The following is a 22,003-nucleotide window of genomic DNA, read 5'->3' on the forward strand; positions in this document are numbered from 1 at the left end:
TGCTTCATGGACTGTACTTTCTAGGTCATGAAAATGATATTGAGTCTTATTACAAAATTTAATTAGTGGCTAAGAGAAGAGATTTGTTAAATTAGAAACATATGCACCAAGTACAATTTAAAATGTATATTTCTCTAAATTTAGAAACATTTTGCTAGTACCTCATCTTTCCATTCCTGCTGCTTTAAGATAATACCATATCATATACATAGTTTATTTGCTATAAACACATGTATGTTCCACTGCTCTGAATAACTTTATACATATTCTATTCAAGGAAAGGATAAATATTAGAAGGCAACCCAACTAAATTTCCCCCCCCAAAAATCAAGAAACCCAGCCATATGTCCCTATATCATATATTAAAAACATGGTTCTCCCTGTTGCAAAGGTTTGGGGTAAGAAATAAGAGGCTGAAAAACAAAGTAGAAAGCTTATAAGGTACAAAAAGATTACTCTGGCTCCCATGCACCTCATCATATTCCAGTTATGGGTTCAGAAGCTAAGGCACATTGGATGGCTGCTGCAAAGCTCATCCACCTGGACACTGAGCCAGGAAGTCAAATTTTAATTTAGTTTAGTTTATTATCTACTAGTGGTTTTCAGCCCGTTTAATAACGGGCGCTAGAATCCTGGGGTTCGGAGAAGCGCTTGCGCAGCGCTTCTCCGAACCCTGGGACCTGTCCTTGCTGTCGGTGGCAGGGGGACAGGAACAGAGGAGGAGAAAGCGCTGCTTTCTCCTCCTCCGTTCCTCTCCTGCAGCCGCCGACAGCAAGGAGACCTCCCAGAGTTCGGAGAAGCGCTTGCACAGCGCTTCTCTGAACCCTGGGACCTGTCCTTGCTGTCGGCGGCAGGGGGACAGGAACGGAGGAGGAGAAAGCGCTGCTTTCTCCTCCTCCGTTCCTCTCCCGCAGCCGCCGACAGGAAGCAGACATCCCAGGGTTCGGAGAAGCGCTTGCGCAGCGCTTCTCCGAACCCGGGACCTGTCCTTGCTGTCGGCGGCAAGGGGACAGGAACGGAGGAGGAGAAAGCGCTGCTTTCTCCTCCTCCGTTCCTCTCCCGCAGCCGCCGACAGCAAGGAGACCTCCCAGAGTTCGGAGAAGCGCTTGCACAGCGCTTCTCTGAACCCTGGGATCTGTCCTTGCTGTCGGCGGCAGGGGGACAGGAACGGAGGAGGAGAAAGCGCTGCTTTCTCCTCCTCCGTTCCTCTCCCGCAGCCGCCGACAGGAAGCAGACATCCCAGGGTTCGGAGAAGCGCTTGTGCAGCGCTTCTCCGAACCCTGGGACCCGTCCTTGCTGTCGGTGGCAGGGGGACAGGAACGGAGGAGCGCTTTCTCCTTCCTTCCTCTCCCCCAGCCGCCGACAGGAAGGACGCGTGCACTCTCCCCCCCCCCTGCCTCCTCCAACCGCCGCTCCTCTCACGGGCCAGGGAGGGTTGTGAGGAGGCCTTCGCCGGCCTCCACCCTCGCTTCCCTGACGTGCCCTGCAGTGAGGCGGTGTCCGGCGGGAGCGGCGGTTGGAGGAGGCAGAGGGGGGGGGAGAGTGCGCGCGGGCAGTCTCTGCTGTCCAATCCCTGTATCCCTGGGGCACATGCGCAGTACCTCAGGGACACACGGGACATCTGGACGCAGGGACAACATGGACATTATTATATAGGATATACTGGTTTTAAATAATATTTAAAGCAGCTTTCAGCAATACAATATAACAAACAATTTAATAAACCACTAGCAAAGTCGATCAGAAGTGACAACTGTCCCATAACTTTCTCCAGCAAACAGTTATTCCTTGAGAACACATTGTCAGATATGGGGCCAAGGCTAGAGTCCCACAGGCTAGAAGAAAGGCAGTTATGATGGCCCAGTTACTCTCCTCCAAGACTCTCTCCCTGACCATGGGGAGTCAGAGCTCCTTTGTTTTCCACTCTCTCCTTTCCTCTGCCTTTTCTATATGTGGCTGTTTCAGATGTGCTCATCTGTTGGCTCTCTGGACATACTTATCAGTAGGTTGTTATCCAGAAGGAGGTCATTTCAGGCTGTCCAAACAGGAATCTTGATTCCTTGCCTACTTGGCCATCCGATGAAAAAAAAAACAGCACCCCACTGAAGATTTGCTGCTTCTCTGTTCTCTTTTAAATAAATACATACTGACTTTCATCAGAGAGATGATGTAGCACGGTCATGAAGAAAAATATAATAATTGTACAAAGGAAAAACAGAAAATAAATATTCAGAGATCTCACATCAGTTTATGACAACATAATGTGTCTTAGGCTGCAATCCTGTACCCACTTGAGTTGAAGTAAGCCCCCCTAGAACACAATGGGACTTACTCAAGAGTAGGCAAGTGCAGGCATGTGCTGTTAATGAAACCCAGAAGCATTTCAAGAATTACTTAGGAAGGAAGGCTACATTATATCATAAGTAAAGGCTATATTATATCAATATGATGTCAACAGACATACAACAGGGCAAAAAATCTGAAGAGTTATGCAGTGAGGGTAACCTGGATTCCTGCATTATAGGGGGTTGGACTATATGACCATTGGGTTCTTTTCCAACTCTACGGTTCTATGATTCTATGATTTTAACTTTGCATCATCAGTGTCTGATCAAAATAAAAAGAAGAGAAAGTAAAGATATTCTGTGTTATATTTCCATGATAATTTCCACAAATCTTGTGTGATCTTGCATATAGCCTTTTTAATTAAGAAAGTGGAAGGGAATGGGTGAATTCAGTTCGGGTGACTATCATATCTACTACTGTGGGCAAGAATCCTGTAAAAGAAATGGAGTGGCCCTCATAGTCAACAAAAGAGTGGCAAAAGCTGTAATGGGATGCAATCTCAAAAATGACAGAATGATCTCGATACGAATCCAAGGCAGACCTTTTAACATCACAGTAATCCAAGTTTATGCACCAACTACCGGTGCTGAAGAAAGTGAAATTGACCAGTTCTATGAAGACTTACAACACCTTCTAGAAATGACACCAAAGAAGGATGTTCTTCTCATTACAGGGGATTGGAATGCTAAAGTAGGGGACCAAGAGATAAAAGGAACAACTGGCAAGTTTGGCCTTGGAGTTCAAAATGAAGCAGGGCAAAGGCTAATAGAGTTCTGTCAAGAGAACAAGCTGGTCATCACAAACACTCTTTTCCAACAACACAAGAGACGACTCTACACATGGATATCACCAAATGGGCAGCATCGAAATCAGATTGATTATATTCTCTGCAGCCAAAGATGGAGAAGCTCTATACGGTCAGCAAAAACAAGACCTGGAGCTGACTGTAACTCAGATCATCAGCTTCTTATAGCAAAATTCCAGCTTAAACTGAAGAAAGTAGGAAAAACCACTGGGCCAGTAAGATACAATCTAAATCAGATCCCTTATGAATACACAGTGGAAGTGAGGAACAGGTTTAAGGATTTAGATTTGGTGGACAGAATGCCGGAAGAACTATGGATGGAGGCTCGTAACATTATACAGGAGTCAGCAACGAAAACCATCCCAAGGAAAAGGAAATGCAAGAAAGCAAAATGGCTGTCCAACGAGGCCTTACAAATAGCGGAGGAGAGGAGGCAAGCAAAATGCAAGGGAGATAGGGAAAGATACAGGAAACTGAATGCAGATTTCCAAAAAATAGCAAGGAGAGACAAGAGGGTCTTCTTAAATGAGCAATGCAAAGAAATAGAGGAAAACAATAGAATGGGGAAAACCAGAGATCTGTTCAAGAAAATTGGAGATATGAAAGGAACATTTCGTACAAAGATTACCATAATAAAGGACAAAAGTGGTAAGGACCTAACAGAGGCAGAAGACATCAAGAAGAGGTGGCAAGAATACACAGAGTAATTATACCAGAAAGATATGGAGGTCTCGTACACCTCAGGTAGTGTGGTTGCTGACCTTGAGCCAGACATCTTGGAGAGTGAAGTCAAATGGGCCTTAGAAAGCATTGCTAATAACAAGGCCAGTGGAAGTGATGATATTCCAGTTGAACTATTTAAAATTTTAAAAGATGATGCTGTTAAGGTGCTACACCCAATATGCCAGCAAGTTTGGAAAACTCAGCAATGGCCAGAGGATTGGAGAAGATCAGTCTACATCCCAATTCCAAAGAAGGGGAGTGCCAAAGAATGCTCCAACTACCGCACAATTGCGCTCATTTCACACGCTAGCATGGTTATGCTTAAAATTCTACAAGGCAGGCTTAGGCAGTATGTGGACCGAGAACTCCCAGAAGTGCAAGCTGGATTTCGAAGGGGCAGAGGAACCAGAGACCAAATAGCAAACATGCGCTGGATTATGGAGAAAGCTAGAGAGTTCCAGAAAAACGTCTACTTCTGCTTCATTGACTATGCAAAAGCCTTTGACTGTGTCAACCACAGCAAACTATGGCAAGTTCTTAAAGAAATGGGAGTGCCTGATCACCTCATCTGTCTCCTGAGAAATCTCTATGTGGGACAAGAAGCTACAGTTAGAACTGGATATGGAACAACTGATTGGTTCAAAATTGGGAAAGGAGTACGACAAGGTTGTATATTGTCTCCCTGCTTATTTAACTTATATGCAGAATTCATCATGCGAAAGGCTGGACTAGATGAATCCCAAGCCGGAATTAAGATTGCCGGAAGAAATATCAACAACCTCAGATATGCAGATGACACAACCTTGATGGCAGAAAGCGAGGAGGAATTAAAGAACCTTTTAATGAGGGTGAAAGAGGAGAGCGCAAAATATGGTCTGAAGCTCAACATCAAAAAAACCAAGATCATGGCCACTGGTCCCATCACCTCCTGGCAAATAGAAGGGGAAGAAATGGAGGCAGTGAGAGATTTTACTTTCTTGGGCTCCTTGATCACTGCAGATGGTGACAGCAGTCACGAAATTAAAAGACGCCTGCTTCTTGGGAGAAAAGCAATGACAAACCTAGACAGCATCTTAAAAAGCAGAGACATCACCTTGCCGACAAAGGTCCGTATAGTTAAAGCTATGGTTTTCCCAGTAGTGATGTATGGAAGTGAGAGCTGGACCATCAAGAAGGCTGATCGCCGAAGAATTGATGCTTTTGAATTATGGTGCTGGAGGAGACTCTTGAGAGTCCCATGGACTGCAAGAAGATCAAACCTATCCATTCTTAAGGAAATCAGCCCTGAGTGCTCACTGGAAGGACAGATCGTGAAGCTGAGGCTCCAATACTTTGGCCACCTCATGAGAAGAGAAGAATCCTTGGAAAAGACCTTGATGTTGGGAAAGATGGAGGGCACTAGGAGAAGAGGACGACAGAGGACGAGATGGTTGGACAGTGTTCTCGAAGCTACGAACATGAGTTTGACCAAACTGCGGGAGGCAGTGCAAGACAGGAGTGCCTGGCGTGCTATGGTCCATGGGGTCACGAAGAGTCGGACACGACTAAACGACTAAACAACAACAACAATTAAGAAAGTACAATACAGTAATCTAGTCAAAAGTCTTTAAAAGATAACATATATATGATCATATGCAGCTAAAGAGTTGTGCTACTTAAGGATAATGTACTCGATTCAGCAAAACCTCAACACGGACTTAAGATTTAAATTGGAATTGTTAAAAGAAACCATTCAGTTTAAACTTTTCACATTCTGTTATACTGAAAACATTAAATGCATAAAGTCATCCAGTTCTCACTGTGTGCCATAACTGGCAGAACTTCTGTTAAACCAGCACTGTTGAGAAAAAGAAACTTTGAATCCTGCCATCTTTCTTCTATAAAATACTGCAATAAGTATTAGGTATTCCCATTTTTTTAATATGGGAGTTTTTCTATTTTTATATGATGATGCTTTAACGGTTGTAGTGATGTCACCTTGTAAGAAGGAGTAACACATGGGCTGGAATGAAGACCAAAGTATTTTTCTCCATCTGGATGATGATGAAGACTGCATGTGCAGTGGTTTTCTTTATAACTTCACCCACAAGTTCACATTTCTTCACATTTCACTAGTTATATTAGCTTCAACACTCATGCTTGTCTGCTGTTGGCTGTGCTAAACTACAGAGAAGAATGTTTCTACCAAAAAAAACCCCAACAACTTAGCATATTGTTTAAACTTCCTATTACACTAAAAAGGTAAAGGACCCCCGAGAGTTAAGTCCAGTTGCAGACGACTCTGGGGTTGTGGCGCTCATCTCACTTTACAGGCCGAGGGAGCAGGCGTATGTCCATAGACAGTTTTTCCACGTCATGTGGCCTGCATGACTAAGCCGCTTTTGGTGCAACGGAACACCAAAACCAGAGCAGCGCACGGAAACACTGTTTACCTTCCCGCCAGAAAGGTACCTACCATATTTATCGACTTGCACTTTTTGGGGCTTTTAAACTGCTAGGTTGGCAGGAGCCGGGACCGAGCAACGGGAGCTCACCCCGTCGCGGGGATTCGAACCGTCTACCTTCCAACCGGCAAACCCAAGGCTCAGTGGTTTAGACCACAGCACCACACTAAACCACCATGCAAACAATTGTTCATTATCTCACATAGCAATTAACTCCTGTCTAGAATGCTGCAGTGCATTATACATGAGACTACCTTTTAGGTACCTTTGACGGGGGTGGTGCTGTGGGTTAAACCACAGAGGCTAGGGCTTGCCAATCAGAAGATCGGCAGTTCGAAACCCCGCGATGGGGTAAGCTCCCGTTGCTCGGTCCCTGCTCCTGCCAACCTAGCAGTTCGAAAGCACGTCAAAAGTGCAAGTAGATAAATAGATAACACTCCTGCAGGAAGGTAAACGGTGTTTCCGTGCGCTGCTCAGGTTCGCCAGAAACAGCTTAGTCATGCTGGCCACGTGACTCGGAAGCTGTACGCCGGCTCCCTCAGCCAGTAAAGTGAGATGAGTGTCGCTACCACCACCACCTTCATGAATCAGCCAGTGTGGTGTAGTGGTTTAGAGTGATAGACTCGTAATCTGGGGAACCGGGTTCGCGTCTCCGCTCCTCCACATGCAGCTGCTGGGTGACCTTGGGCTAGTCACACTTCTCTGAAGTCTCTCAGCCCCACTCACCTCACAGGGTGTCTGTTGTGGGGGAGGAAGAGAAAGGAGATTGTTAGCCGCTTTGAGACTCCTTAGGATAGTGATAAAGCGGGATATCAAATCCAAACTTATTATTATTGTTGTTGTTGTTGTTGTGGAATCTTTCCCTTCAATAGGGACAAGCACTGCCTCTGTTGTCTTTTCCCCACCTACTAAAGACTTTCCTCTTTCAACTAGTTTTTTTGAGATCTTTCCCAGTCTGCACCTGCATTGGAATTGTTTTAAAGATGTTTTAAATGCGGGTTTTTAAATTGTTTTATCACTTCTTGTTGGCTGCCCTGGACTCCTTTGGGAGAAAAGGTGGAACATAAAATCAATAATAGATAAATATAATATTGCCAGTTGGATGGGAAACATTGGGCAGTTCTGAGCATGCAGTTCCTCCCTCCCAACCACCAGCCAGGGCTGTTGGTGCAGAGCCCTGTTTAAAAGCTAAATTCCCAGCAATTCCCTGTTTGGATGGTGCATGTGGATTCAGGCCCAAACAGAAGGAATTTAACTTTTTTTAAAAGGGCTCCTCAGAAGCAACCTGAGCTGCTTTGTGCACAGAGCACTGGATCAAATGGATGTTTCTTTATATGTTCCATAGATTTAACAGTATTTCTACCAAAACAAATTGTTTCAAAATTATTCTGCAAGAACTGCAGGAAGTAGGCTATTTCATTACTCAGTAAAATAATATTCTCAAAAGTGAAATAATGTACTTTCACTAACTAGTTCATACCTGTCATCTCCTTATAATAAAAAGCACTGCGTTTGTTTTGAAGATACACTTAGGTCTGTGGTTTTGTTTAACATTTTTCAGCAGAACCTCTCTCCCATGAAGGGCAACTACAGAGCTTTCACTAATGAGTAATATACCTACAATATTTGATAAGAACAGAATTGACAGGTGAGTTCGTCCTAGATGTCAACTCCCCCCACCCCCAGCAAAAAAGAGAGAAGATAATAACTAGAGATATCTTAACTATTTCTAGGACTTGACTAAGTCTATTCACCCCAACTGGTAGCCATATTCCAAAGATAGTTCCACCACTGAACCCTTCTGAAATTCTAAGTTAAGCCTTACAGTTAATGAAAACATTCCCTTCCATCCCCCCAAAAAGCAAGCAATATATCAGGAATCTAAATTGTCAGCGTACAAGAGAATTTACCTTAACCTATAAGAAAATTTCACGTAGATTGCAATCCTAAACCTAAATCCCACTAAACTCAGTAAGGCTTACTTGAGGAAAACCTAACAGTTTACAACAAATCAAACAAATCTGTCCAATAAGCTTAATAATCATGTAAATTGTTGTGTTATTTGGACAATTTATACCCCGCTTATATGTAAACAAAACATAGGTATCTTCAACCACAAATATAAAAAGTATCAGAATTTCTATTATATGAAGCACAAATAATAGAGTATCCACTTTAGTATAAAACAAACATAAAAATCAGCTACAAAAAATACAAGGAAAATTCACAGTAAACAAGTTACAAAATAGCCTCTAAACATCAGGAAGTACAATATTACAAATGAAAACCAACTAGAGTGTTTAATCAGATCAATCAAACACATCAATATTCTAAACCAATATACAGTACTCAACCTTCTTATTCTAACACATCTTCAAATCACACTCTCAGTGCTCTGCAAGCCTTGCATCCTCAGTCAACAACACTCACATGCTTACACCATGAGACCCAGACAAACCTCTCTAACTGTAATATCACTGCTAAATCTACCACAGGAATAGAGAATTAGAACGCATTGTACCTCAATATAGACATTTATTTTATATTCCTTTTTCCCAAAGGGAACCTGGTAAGCCTTTGCTGTGATCAATGTCAGCAATGACATATCTCTCCACTCTTCATTATGGTTAAAAAGAAAGGTACAGGACCCCTGGACAGTTAAATACAGTCACAAGCCGACTATGGGGTTGCAGCGCTCATCTCGCTTTCAGGCCAAGGGAGCCGGCCTTTGTCCACAGACAGCTTTCCGGGTCATGTGGCCAGCAGGACTAAACTGCTTCTGGTGCAACGGAACACCGTGATGGAAACCAGAGCGCATGGAAACGCTGTTTACCTTCCCATCGCAGTGGTACCTATTTATCTACTTGCACTGGTGTGCTTTTAGACTGTTAGGTTGGAAGAAGCTGGGTCAGAGCAATGGGAGCTCACCCCATCTTGGGGATTCAAACTACCAACCTTCCGATCAGCATGCCCAAGACAAGAGGCTCAGTGGTTTTGACCACAGCGCTACCTGCTCCATTCATTATGAAGAATGGCTGTAGGAGAGGGGATACGACCCCATTGCTTGCTGCCAATCTATGTCAGGATTGTGCCCAGTTAACAGGGTTGTGTTTTACCCAACTCCTTAATTGCGGCTTTCAATGTTTTGGCTTTACATTTGCTTTTTAGTTCAACTGTATTAATTTAAAACATACAAAAAAATTGATTCCCCCCCCCAAAAAATAATAATAATCCAGAAGCAGCACTGTTGCTTACAGCCAGTCAAGAGCAACAAAATTAGAATCAGTCAAAGTGTATTCCAGAAAAAGAATGAAAAAAATAAACTTAAGCTAAAATTATGCCATTAGTACTTACAGTAATTTCCCCACTCTTACTGCCACAGGAATGTGGGGAAGCTGAGCTGCCCACTTTAGAGTCACATCTTGATAAACGTGTAGAATGCTACTGTGGTTTCCAATTAGTGTGTTAACTACAGCTCCAGACACTACAATATATATGCAAAGAGTTTAGAACCAATTTGTCATTCAAATTGCTTTACGCTTATACCATTTCTCCCTTCATGAGGCATAATATAATATATATTCCGGCGTATAAAATGACTGGGCCTATAAGACGATCCCGAACTTTTCCAGTTAAAATATAGAGTTTGGGATATACTCCCCGTATAAGAAATACGGCCCGGCGTATAAGACGACCCCCGACTTTTGAGAAGATTTTCCTGGGTTAAAAAGTAGTCTGATATGCAGGAATATACAGTAATACTTTATCTATCTATCTATCTAACCCCACACTGTACACTGGAAATAACCAATTTCAACTAATTACAAGTACAAAAAGGTATACAGAGTTTATGGTTATTTTGCTTAAATAACAAAAAAAAATTCTGGGAATATTATGGAAACAACCTAAATTATAGAAAATTTCAGTCACCAACAATTGTGAACAGCTGTCAACTAAGGTCAACACTTCCTTCACAGCTCAGACACCAAGTCTAGTCTTCCTCTTCCTTTGTCCTCTTGGTGTCACTTAAAACGGATCAATTCACCCTGCCGCATGGTAGGACTAGCCATGATTAAACTATTATACTTCCACTACAGGTGTCCCCCCACATATGTGGGAGCTACATTCCAGGCTCCTGTGTGTCTATGCCTGTGAATTTGTGTAAAGTGCAGAACACCCTCTAAAAAGTCCCCAAATTCGGTACCCACTTTTCCCACTCTCCAGCTCTCTCTCCCTCTCCCCCCTCCCTCTCTCTCTTTAACTAGAGTTGAAGCTAAGGGATGGGCTGGAGGTTAGGACGTGCAGGAAAGCTGATGTTGAACTACCCCACACATCAGCTGTTAGACGAGGAGGTTAGACAGCCTAAACAAAGCCCCACTGTGCCTCAGGTCTCTGTGGGGCTTCCTCTGCCCTCACTGAAGTCCTTTTCGGGCTCCGGGGAAGGACTCTCCAACTCTGTCACGCCATTTCCTGGTATAAGTATTTATTTAATTAATTAATTCCCGGTGCCAGACTTATATGCTGTCACGCATAAGTGTGCCTGTCATTCATCTTAGTCGCCTACTGCATTTGGTGAAATATCAGCTGAATCCTAATTATGTAGTTCAAAACAGTATTAATCTGTTGCTAAGGAATATAATGAGCTAAATACCTGATCACTTAATGTCTTGTTGGTAAATCAGAGACATAATTATGAGCAAAAACATTTATAAATATCTACCTTAGGTTGGGGTGTTAAACTGTTCAGGTACTATAGTCCAAAATTGCTTGTACTAAGCCACAGTTTCTGCTTCCAAATTTCTATTTACAAACCTGAATATGGAAGAAAGCAACTTGGGCTGCAGTCAAGCTTTTTAATGAATCGAATTTGTCCATTATCCTTAAGGCAAAAGAAGTTTCTTTCCCCAAGCACAAACACACTGGAAACAAGTTGATTGACGGAAACAACACATATATCCAACGCTTGTTCTCCAATGTTTAAAACCCAGTCCACCTAAAGAAAAAATAAAATCAATGTACTTTAATCATATCACAAGGATGGATCAGACTAAATTAGTTAAATATCTCACTGAAATCAATGGGACACATTTGTGGTTTTTTTAATGTAACAACTTAGGCTGCAATCCTAACCCAATTTACCTGGCAGTATGTCCCATTAAATTCAACAGGATTTACTTCCAAGGAGAAAGTAGATCTGCACTGTTAGTTCCCATTTAAATAAGTTGCAACAAAGTGCAACTAACTTAGTCTGGATACAACCCATACATAGCTAGCTTTGTTACAATGGAAGTTATAAACGGAATACAACTGTAAAGAGACTAAGTACAGGGTGTCATAATCTGCAGTGCTAACACAGGAGTTACATATCTTGACTACAGTATGTAACATCAGTTCATTTTGTGATTTGTATTGTTTTATTTCTCTTTGCTTTATTGGTGGCCATCATTGGTTGCCCTGTTTAGGGAAGCTTTTAATGTTTAATAGATTATTGTATTTTAATATCCTTCTGGAAGCCGTATAAATAATAAAAAATTATTATTATTATTATTATTATTATTATTATTATTATTATTATTATTACATTCAGTTCAAGAAAGGCAGTACTCCATCATGCCAGGAGGAAAATAATAAAGTGCTGTATAGCATGCATCCCATTGGTACAAATAAAAGAAGATAGTGCCCCTGGTATAAATAATGTGGCCTGTGGTGTTTGCTTCCTTTCCCCATAACAACAGCAACAGTGCTTCAAAAAAGCTACATTTTAAATGCTTTCAGCATCTCAAAACCTAGCTGCTCTCTTGCCCCTGTTTCCTTACGTAATGTGGAGGACCCTTTTTCAGGAAAATCAAACACAAACATCATTGCTGGGTCCCCACATTAATAGAGCTGAATCCTTCACAACTATAAGCTAATATTTTAAATCCTTTAGTCTCTATGGAGCGTCATTGAACCATAAGAAGCAGCAAATTTACCACAAGCCTTTTTCCTGACCCACGCTTTTGTTGCTCATTTTCTTGGGTCTCAGCATCTTTTGCAAATGCAAGCACTTGGTACCTATTGTAAAAAACAAATAGTATCTCTTAAAAGTTTTTAATACTTTCATATTGGAAAATTATTTCAGAGTGCATTAAAAACATGATTTAAACCTATTTTCAAGACTCCCGTCCTTTATTCTTATGAGATGGAATAATATTGTCTGCATTTGCAAGTCTGACTCTTAACAAATAATTTAAAATGTTTCTTGCCTGGATAGCCCTCATAATCAATCAATTCAGTTTATTGCGTTTTAGCAAACAGCCATTACATGCATAAAAATAACAACAACAACAATACTGCTACTAATAGTGGTTTACAATTCTACTCCCCAACCTTTAGATGCTAAATCATTTCCCATAGCTCCTTTAAAAAATTTTATACAAATTTGTAGATCCTTAATAAGGAATTTGGATGTTCTAAAGTATATATACTTCTCTACATCAGTCAACAGAAAACAGGTCTTTGCAAGAGATAGCCTTCCCTTCTGCGATCTTAACAATGGGTGAATGTAATTGTTTCTAAGTGTTATAAAAAGGGCATTCAATGAGTACATTTGTGTCTTCTATTGACACAGAGTTACAGCCCCAAATTTATATTTTTACATATTTTCATCTTTAATGTGAATACTGTACTGAATTTTAATTGATTTTCAGCCAAACATATTCTTTTCAACAAATACATTACCTGCGCAAAAGAAAGTTTTTAAATTGGCTGGCTGGGTATGTTTACTTGTTCTTATCTTAGGTTTTAAAGGTTTTCTATTGTTGATATTGGAGAGGTGGTATGGAAAGGTAGACGATAAATATTTTAAACAAACAAACATGTTTATTCATTTCCCCCTACAGTATGGGTTGGATCCAGACACAGTCATGTTCAGAATAGACCGAATGAAATCAAGTCTAAGCATGACTAAATCTGGTTCTAACCCAATGGTTATGTGCAGAAAACATCTAAATCAGCTCTTGCTATTTGGGAATAGCAGTGAAAATGAGGCGTTTGTGTACTTTTTTTAGTACTCACTGCTATTGGAATTTCTAGGATACCTAGATGTAATCGCTGCCAAAATGAGTTGCCTACCTGAGCAGAGCATTAAATCAGTACAACGATTTTTGTTTCAGATGCATCCTCCCTAATACTTTACATTTTGATGTAATTAAAGGGCAACAAATACAAAATAAAATGTTACATGTTTGACATCTCTACGTACTTGTAACTCTCAACTTGCCGACAGGAAGAGACGGTAATGAAAGAATCTGTTCGAGAGCTATATGTCAGTGGACCAGGAAGAAGAAAACCAGGTAGAAAACGGCCAAATGAATAGCTTTCTTGTTCAAATAACATAAGCATTCCATCCACAGACTGTATACAGATCAAGTCACGACCTAAATAAAAAGGAAGCAGTGTATAAGGTCTTTCATAAAATAGGTTTAAAATTGAATGTACATGCATATTTCCTGAACACACACTACAGAATCACTTGAACATCCTTTGTAGAGTATGTAACTAAACACGACCGACCACTGCAAAATTATTAAATTTATTTACCAATATTTTTCCAGCACAAGAGGCAGATGAAGTTCCTGGGGCAAGGAGTCCCACATTATAACGAAAGGGGTCTTCTTGAATGTCTTGCCCTGTGCTGTACCCCAAGTATCTTACTGTTTCTTATGAAATGTAAAAAAAAAATGTTGCCTAGGTTCTTAATATAGTGGTACCTCGGTTTAAAAACAGCTTAGATTATGAACAACTTGGATTAAGAACACGGCAAACCCAGAAGCAGGTGTTTTGGTTTGTGAACTTTGCCTTGGAAGAACATGTTTCGCTTCCTGTTGAGTGTGTTCCATTTGTAAATTGAGTCTCCCGCTGCTATGGGAAAGCACACCTTGGTTTAAGAATGCTTTGGTTTAAGAACGTACTTCTGGAACGGATTAAGTTCATAAACCAAGGTACCACTGTATTGGGATTGTTCTACCCACCTACAGACAACCTTGTGCAACAATGTATTTTCTGTTTGTGTTACTCTTAGGGAGCAAACCAGGCCTAACAGGCCAAGGTCATGCACCGTAGTGAAGCCCTGCTTGTTCCTGCTGGATAGGGGGGGGAGTGTTGTTTGCTCTTTTCTGCATCAGGTCAGCACTGCTGAGTGACCCAAGGCCAAGGTCACCCACAAATGCCCCTTTTCAGGTTTTCCACTGGCAGAGGGACCCAGGTGGCGCTGTGAGTTAAACCACTGAGCCTAGGGCTTGCTGATCAGAAGGTCGGCGGTTCGAATCCCTGTGACGGGGTGAGCTCCCGTTGCTTGGTCCCAGCTCCTGCCAACCTAGCAGTTCGAAAGCACGTCAAAAATGCAAGTAGATAAATAGGAACCGCTACAGCGGGAAGGTAAATGGCGTTTCCGTGTGCTGCTCTGGTTTGCCAGAAGTGGCTTTGTCATGCTGGCCACATGACCTGGAAGCTATACGCCGGCTCCCTCGGCCAATAATGCGAGATGAGCGTGCAACCCCAGAGTCGGTCATGACTGGACCTAATGGTCAGGGGTCCCTTTACCTTTACCACTGGCAGAAGCACCACCAGCTGCAGCTACTCCAGAGCTCAGGCCTCCACTACAAAGAACCCTCCCCCCTTCCCAGCAGAGAGACAAATGTGGTGCACCCTAAGCCAGGCATAGGCAAACTCGGCCTTCCAGATGTTTTGGGACTACAACTCCCATGATCCTTGGCTAACAGGACCGGTGGTCAGGGATGATGGGAGTAGTAGTCCCAAAACATCTGGAGGGCCGAGTTTGCCTATGCCTGCCCTAAGCCGCACCATCGACATTTGGGGGAAAGCGTAGAATTGCAGCCTAAACAATTTAAAATAAAATACCTTATATAAAAAGTTATAGTTCACTTAGAAATTACCCAGTTTGATTTGGTTCATTTATTCAATCTTGAGTCCCTAATATACAAACTAACGTATCTCTGCTTTATGGAAAGCTCTTATTGTAGTTGCAACATTGTGCAATTATATTACTAATGTTCTAACAAAGGAGATATAGTTTCAAGCAATTCTCAACAAACACATCAAACCTTCCAAATTCAAATAAAACTGCCTCTTCTGAAAGAAAAAAAACTTTTATAAAACATAAGGTGCATTATCTCAAAGTGTAAAAGTTATTTTATTCTTTTACTGACTGTTGATCGGAAACACATTTCCATTATGCCAAGAGCTTTAATAAAAAGAGCTAGCAGTCTGAGTTAACAAAATCGTAAATCAGCATATTAAAAAGTATTTCCATCACTTTTAAAAAGAATCCTGTTTCCCTTATTAAACATGAAATAGAATGAAACAGCACATTAATCATGACATCTAAAGGAAGGTAGCTAACCAATGAAAAATAATCTTTTCATATTAGAAAATGTATATATCATTTCTATTTTACAAAAAATAATCTGATGAGTAGAAGTCACAGAAGTATAGTCCAAAAACAGTCATATTACAACATCACCATATATATATATATATATATATATATATATATATATATATATATCCCTCAAAATAATACCATTTTTCCTTTTGCATTTTCTCTACAACTGTAAGTGATAAAGACCAAATATATCATATCATTAGATTCTACTCCTTTAAGCCTCGGCCTAGAAGTTTGCCTGACAGCTTAAATTTGATTATTTGTTCCCATCATAACACATTAATTCATGATATTTTCAAGTTAGTTTCAGATTTCCAAGTGGTGGTAATTTTAAGACTTTCCTGTTGCTTGAATAGTAAAACTCATCCATCTTTCTAGGAAACGTAAACTCTTTATAGTTTACGCCAATGAACAAATGCTTCCTATTACTAAATTCAATAATTTTAAACAGAATTATAGGTTTAACATGTAGAATTCTTGAAGCATTTTTGAACAGATGAATTGTTTTAGAGTTATGACTTTCCTTAGGTTCCTACAACAGGACACACGTTTTTTAAATTATAGGACAGGATATGCGGCTTCTGTTCAATTTAGATTTTATTGTTTATAACAATAGAAAGAGTTTGTTTATATTCATCTCCATATAAATACATACACTCCCATAAATGCACAGCCAGTTGTTGAAATTTGGAAGAAGTAAAAAACTTGTTAAATAGCAAGTACTTATCTAATCCAAAAGATTAAATAATAAAGGGCTTGAGTCATAATAGTTCCGCTGACATTCTGATACGTAAGGAATTCAGCTAGGTAAATATGCTAAATCAATCAATAATAATGGTTCAAGTCAACATTTGGTGGATTGCTTAAAGTTCCAGATACCCTAAACATATGAAAATTCCAACAACATATGAATATTCAGAAATTATTCCATGCAAATCTATACAGTACTGTACATAGGAGACTAACAACAAATCTAAATTAATAATTTTTAAGCTGCAATGAACACTCACTATGAACACTATTATTACTGTAAAGTGGTACCTCGGGTTAAACAGTCCTGTTTAAGAACGATTCGGTTTACAAACTCTGGAAATAGTGTCCCGGTTTGAGAACTTTACCTCGGTCCAAGAATGGATCTGAATGGTGGAAGGGCACTGGTGGCGGGAGGCCTCATTAGGGAAAGCCCACCTCGGTTTAAGAACGGTTTCGGTTTAAGAACGGACTTCCAGAACAGATTGAGTTCGTAAACCAAGGTACCACTGTACTATTATTATTAATAGTTTATCAGAAGAATTTCATTGATAAAAAGATAAGTGACAAAAAAAGAAAGAAAAACAAGAATGAAAAAGAGAAAAAATGCTCAGTTATGTTTCCATACATAAGTATTTGTTGCTGTTTAGTCGTTTAGTTGTGATGTGTATAATCTTATCCTAATACACATATAGTTATCAATAACCTAATACTGTGTAATCTCATTTCGAATCTGTGTCTATAAGGTGTTCGTTCATATGTTGCCGATATTGTCATGTTGTCAAGCCATTGATTAAGGGGAATTGTATCTCTAGTCTTCCAATTCATGAGTATCAGCCTCTTGGCCACTATAATGAACGAAAGTAAGGGAAAATACCCAAAAACCCAAGGTATACCAATAGTGCTACAGAGCATTGCAGATATACATTTAAAGATGTTGATATTTTAGGAAGCATGCTGGGCATATGAAATATAGAACTGCTTTTTAGTATATAATTTGCTAATCCAATTTCCATGTCTATACGTATACAGTACAAAGATTCAGGATGGTTGTGTACATTAGCATTCTTACTTCTGCTCAGTTATTCTTCTGTTTGTCCCCATCTAATGGATGGTAGCAGGATTTCATTACAATATGAACCTTGCAGCCTTCAAAGAGTGCAACAGAGAGAACAAATTTAAGGACGGGCACAAACTTGAGAGTTTGGAAGGGTTGGTGTGCTTAACCAAGGAAAAATTTCAGTCCAATGAGAAAATTATTGGTTTCTGTAACCTTCAACACACCAAGGTATTCCCCCCATCAGTTTTAGCTAAATTCAAACATAATTCAGGTTGAACAGTAAATCTACAATCAAACTCAAAATCCTTTTCAATTTAAGACCTCTAGTCTCTATCAATAACACCTGAAAGGGGCCCTCTAGTGTTCTGGCATACATCCCAATGCTTTGCTCTTTCCTTTAAAAAAAAAGAGTGGGGGAGACATTTCCATTTCCTCTTAAGTTCCTGCTGAAGTTAAAGAACATGGGTTACCTGAGTGATACTAGTGATTTCTTCTAGCAATTTTTTGCGTAACAAAATTCTATCCCATGGAAATAACGATCATAGTTCTCAACTCTCTGCCTCATTGGTATGATTGTTTTGGTCTTCCAAAACAATCCACATTACTAACTTGTGTTCATTTATCTAAATGCAGTGGCGGACTTGGGGCTTTCAAGTTTCAGCAGTGCCCTGTGCGATGCCAAAATTCAGCATCCTCCGCCTCTCGTCTTCCATTGTTTGTCACTGTTGCAGCACCCTCTGAGCTACCCTCTTGGCGCCGCGCCCAGCATGGGTGAACTGTTCACAATCCCCTAAATCACAGGATCATAGAATTGTAGGGTTGGAAGGGACCCCAAGGGTTATCTGTTAATTATGTTGCTTTGACTGTATACTCTATACAGTATTTGACTTTCTTCAGAAATGTTTGATTCTGGATTGTTTTATTGACGTTCTAAAATGCAGATCCTGAAGCTGAGGCTCCAATACTTTGGCCACCTCATGAGAAGAGAAGACTCCCTGGAAAAGACCCTGATGTTGGGAAAGATTGAGGGCACTAGGAGAAGGAGACGACAGAGGACGAGATGGTTGGACAGTGTTTTCGAAGCTACGAACATGAGTTTGACCAAACTGCGGGAGGCAGTGGAAGACAGGAGTGCCTGGCGTGCTATGGTCCATGGGGTCACGAAGAGTCGGACACGACTAAACGACTAAACAACAACAAACCGCTTTGAGATTTTTCTTAAAAATATAAAGCAGTATAGAAATGAAATAAATACTGGTAATAATAATATCTAGTCCAAGCCCTGTAATGCAGGAATAAATTCGCCTCTGCTAAAAGAATCATAGGATAACATGGGTTTTTTGGGGGGTGGCTTTCATTGCCCTTCTCCTGCACCCTTCATTTCAGCCCACTCCCACTCACCCCACACATGCCCAGCATCTCTTTGCTAACCTCTGGCCCCGCCTTGCTCCCCATGACAGTTCCTCCACCTTGGCACACACAGGGCAGGAATGAGTCTAGAGATGCATTCTTTGCTCTGCCCACATCAACTGCCTTGATGATAGATGTGAGGTAAGTGAACAATGTAGTAAGAACCAAACTTTTAAAAATGTAAAACCAGAAACATAATGCAGATTTCCAAAAGTACATTTGCGTGGTTCAAAAGCTCAAGTCATTGTTTTGCTGTACTTTATAATGACTGATAACAATGGGACAAGTAAGTGCCTCCTTACTACGTACAAAGGCTCCTCTAGAACCCCAGATCCTGATCAAGCCAACCTATGACTCCCTCTCCTGCCAAAGACAGACTGCACAGAGGATTCCATAAGACTCCACAGCATAGAGGAGTTCTATCAGAACTATCTAGAACTAAATATCATAACTATTTAGAACTATCAGAGTTCTAAAGGCGGTGTGATGCTAGAAAATATTCAATATGACATTCCTCAGGCAAAGCTACATGAAACGTTTGTGTCTAAAAGTATAATCACAACACAGCGGCTAAGTATTGTACCCAAAGAAAAAACTTCCTTAAAGCTTTTTAAAGATTCCACTAAATACAAAAAAGACAGTACTGTACTCCAGAACAAAACTGAGTTTTAAAAGAGTAATTTTCCTCTGAATTTGTTTCTTGGAACAAAATGGTGACCATGCCCTGCTAACAATCACTGAAAGCAATACAGTACTCACAAACTGCTGCACTGAAGGGGATGAGACTGGAAGCTTCCATTTGCAGTTTGTAACAACTACATTTTCCGTATATGGACTAAATGAGAAACTGCAGTTTGTTACAAACCAGCAGTGGAAGCTCCTACTCACCTTTGGCTGGGCAGGATAAGATGAAATGGAGGGAATGCACAAACCCAAGACACAATGGGCCGTTGCTATTTCTCAGCAGACAATGTTTAAAAGCTGCTTGCATTAATGGTTAAGTGCCATTCTACAAAGAAGTAGCTGATAAATCACAGTCCAAATTTATATCTCTGTCTAATTTAAATAGAAGTAAAAGATACACTTAAACTTGCAACATAAAGCTTAGATGATAATCTTTTTTTTCTGGACTAGCACCTAATAAAAACCACCCTCGCAAAATTGTGGAAAAGTAAACCCCCAGTCTACCACTCTTATAAGTTTCCTGTTACAAAGCTGCATGGTTTTTACATATGTAGTACTTTGTTATTAAGAAGAATTCTTCCTCATAGCACCTTCTTTGTTGTAAGTCTGAAACATGCTTTGCCTCCAGGCTGAACTATAATAAAAGTAAAATGGATTCAGACATTTGGCTGAGAAAAGCTGGCTTTTCTATAGCCTTTCCTCCCCTTGTAACTTTTTCCCTACTGTTTTAAAAATACAATTGTTTTTATTATTTCTCTTTTGTTTTGCTGGATTCATGGATTAACATAAAACAGATGTGTAATTCTGGGAGCGATTATATATATATTTAATAGTGTAACAGTCCTTGTGATCCTTACAATGCTACTTGTGTTAAGATTTTTCAGAGGAACCATAAAAATGCTACATCCCATTCAATATTCACTTTCTGAAATAACTAAACCCCAGCTTGTCCCCTTGTTACAATGTGCCATGGCAATGGGCAGATTAAGGGGAGAATAGAGCCCCGACGCATCCAGCTGTACCTCGTATGCCATGCTTTGCCTGCTATTTTATATGCATCATCTGATGCGGACCTTTAGCATGGAGGGGGCCAAAGATACTTGATTGATTCTCACAATCAGCTTCTCTAACATAACATTTTACTATTATCTTGCCGTGGATCATAGTTTTTTTTAAAAAAAAAATCAACATGTGATAGAGCTACTGCCCAACAGCAATTTAGCAAGTTTCAAGTCCATTCATGATGACAGATCACCACCAGTATAAATCATTCATAAATCTGGGATCACTCAAGATCTCCACTGTGGTGTTGCTTGACAAATTATTTTCATCACATTAAATCCTATAGCTGGTGCAATGAAACCTGTATCGAGTGTAACGTATATTATAAAAGCAAATTAATTATGACTAAAGGAATACCTAGCCGTAAGAAATGAAGTCTGCATGGCTAGAGTACAGATCCTGTATGAATATGCTGGCAGAGCACAAGGAATTGGCTTAACTAATCTTTGTATAGTACTTACAACCTAGTTATTTATACCAGATGTTATACTGAGAATATACAACAGCGCAGAGCTGGTTTTTCTATTCTCCAAAATTCTTGATTTTGGCATTAAGCCTCAGTTGCAAGATAAGAAAGCAAATGGTTACAGCAATGTCGTAACAAAAGGAGAGGCGACTTTTATGACATGTTTGGGGGAGGGTTTTTTTGGCTTTCCTTTTGTTTTGTTTTATTGTGTATTATTTATTAAACTACCTGAGCTTGCAGTGACAGAGCTGGATCCAGAAGCACCCCCAAATTCTGAAGCTGCTCCTTCAGATGGAGTGCAACCCCATGCAGGTTCGGCAACTGTCCAATTTCTTAGACATGGGAACCACTTACCCACAATGCCTCTGTCTTGCCAGGATTCAACCTCAGCTTGTTTCTCCTCATCAATTTCACTACTGCGTCCAGGAAATGATCCAGGGACATGGCCTCTTCTGACAGAGAGGCCACCCAGGTGACCTCTGTGGCTCCGAGTACTTAGTATCAACTTTAGTTTGTGCAACAGCTACAATCATTCTTGAACAAGGATAGCTTTGCCACAGTGGTCCATACATTGCTAACCTCATGATTAGACCACCGTAATGCACTGCATGTGTGGAACCCTATTACCAGGTATGGAAGCTACAGCTAAGGCAAAATTAAGCAGCAAGGCTGCCCGGCATTACGCATGTTGTGTCAAGTGTCGAAAGATCTGCAAGGGGTTCTAACTACCAAGCCAGGTTCACTGTATCGTCGTTGAAATTTATAGCCGTGGACAACCTGAGACCAAGATACCTGGTAGATTGCCTCC

At 40.6% G+C, this 22,003-nt stretch overlaps 1 protein-coding gene across 2 annotated transcripts in view; it reads right to left on the bottom strand.

The window, feature by feature from the left end:
- Positions 1–22,003, bottom strand: part of BBS9 (Bardet-Biedl syndrome 9) — a 225,092-nt gene that overhangs the window by 194,083 nt on the left and 9,006 nt on the right. For both annotated transcript variants that reach the window (XM_060280578.1, XM_035130062.2), the window contains exons 6-9: positions 13,562–13,736; positions 12,291–12,372; positions 11,131–11,311; positions 9,673–9,802 (exon numbers count right to left, since the gene is read on the bottom strand). In XM_060280578.1, the coding sequence (XP_060136561.1) occupies positions 9,673–9,802; positions 11,131–11,311; positions 12,291–12,372; positions 13,562–13,736 (568 nt within the window). The remainder of the gene's footprint in view (positions 1–9,672; positions 9,803–11,130; positions 11,312–12,290; positions 12,373–13,561; positions 13,737–22,003) is intronic.

The sequence above is a fragment of the Zootoca vivipara genome, chromosome 12 (assembly GCF_963506605.1).
Source record: "Zootoca vivipara chromosome 12, rZooViv1.1, whole genome shotgun sequence".
Taxonomy (NCBI): Eukaryota; Metazoa; Chordata; class Lepidosauria; order Squamata; family Lacertidae; genus Zootoca; species Zootoca vivipara.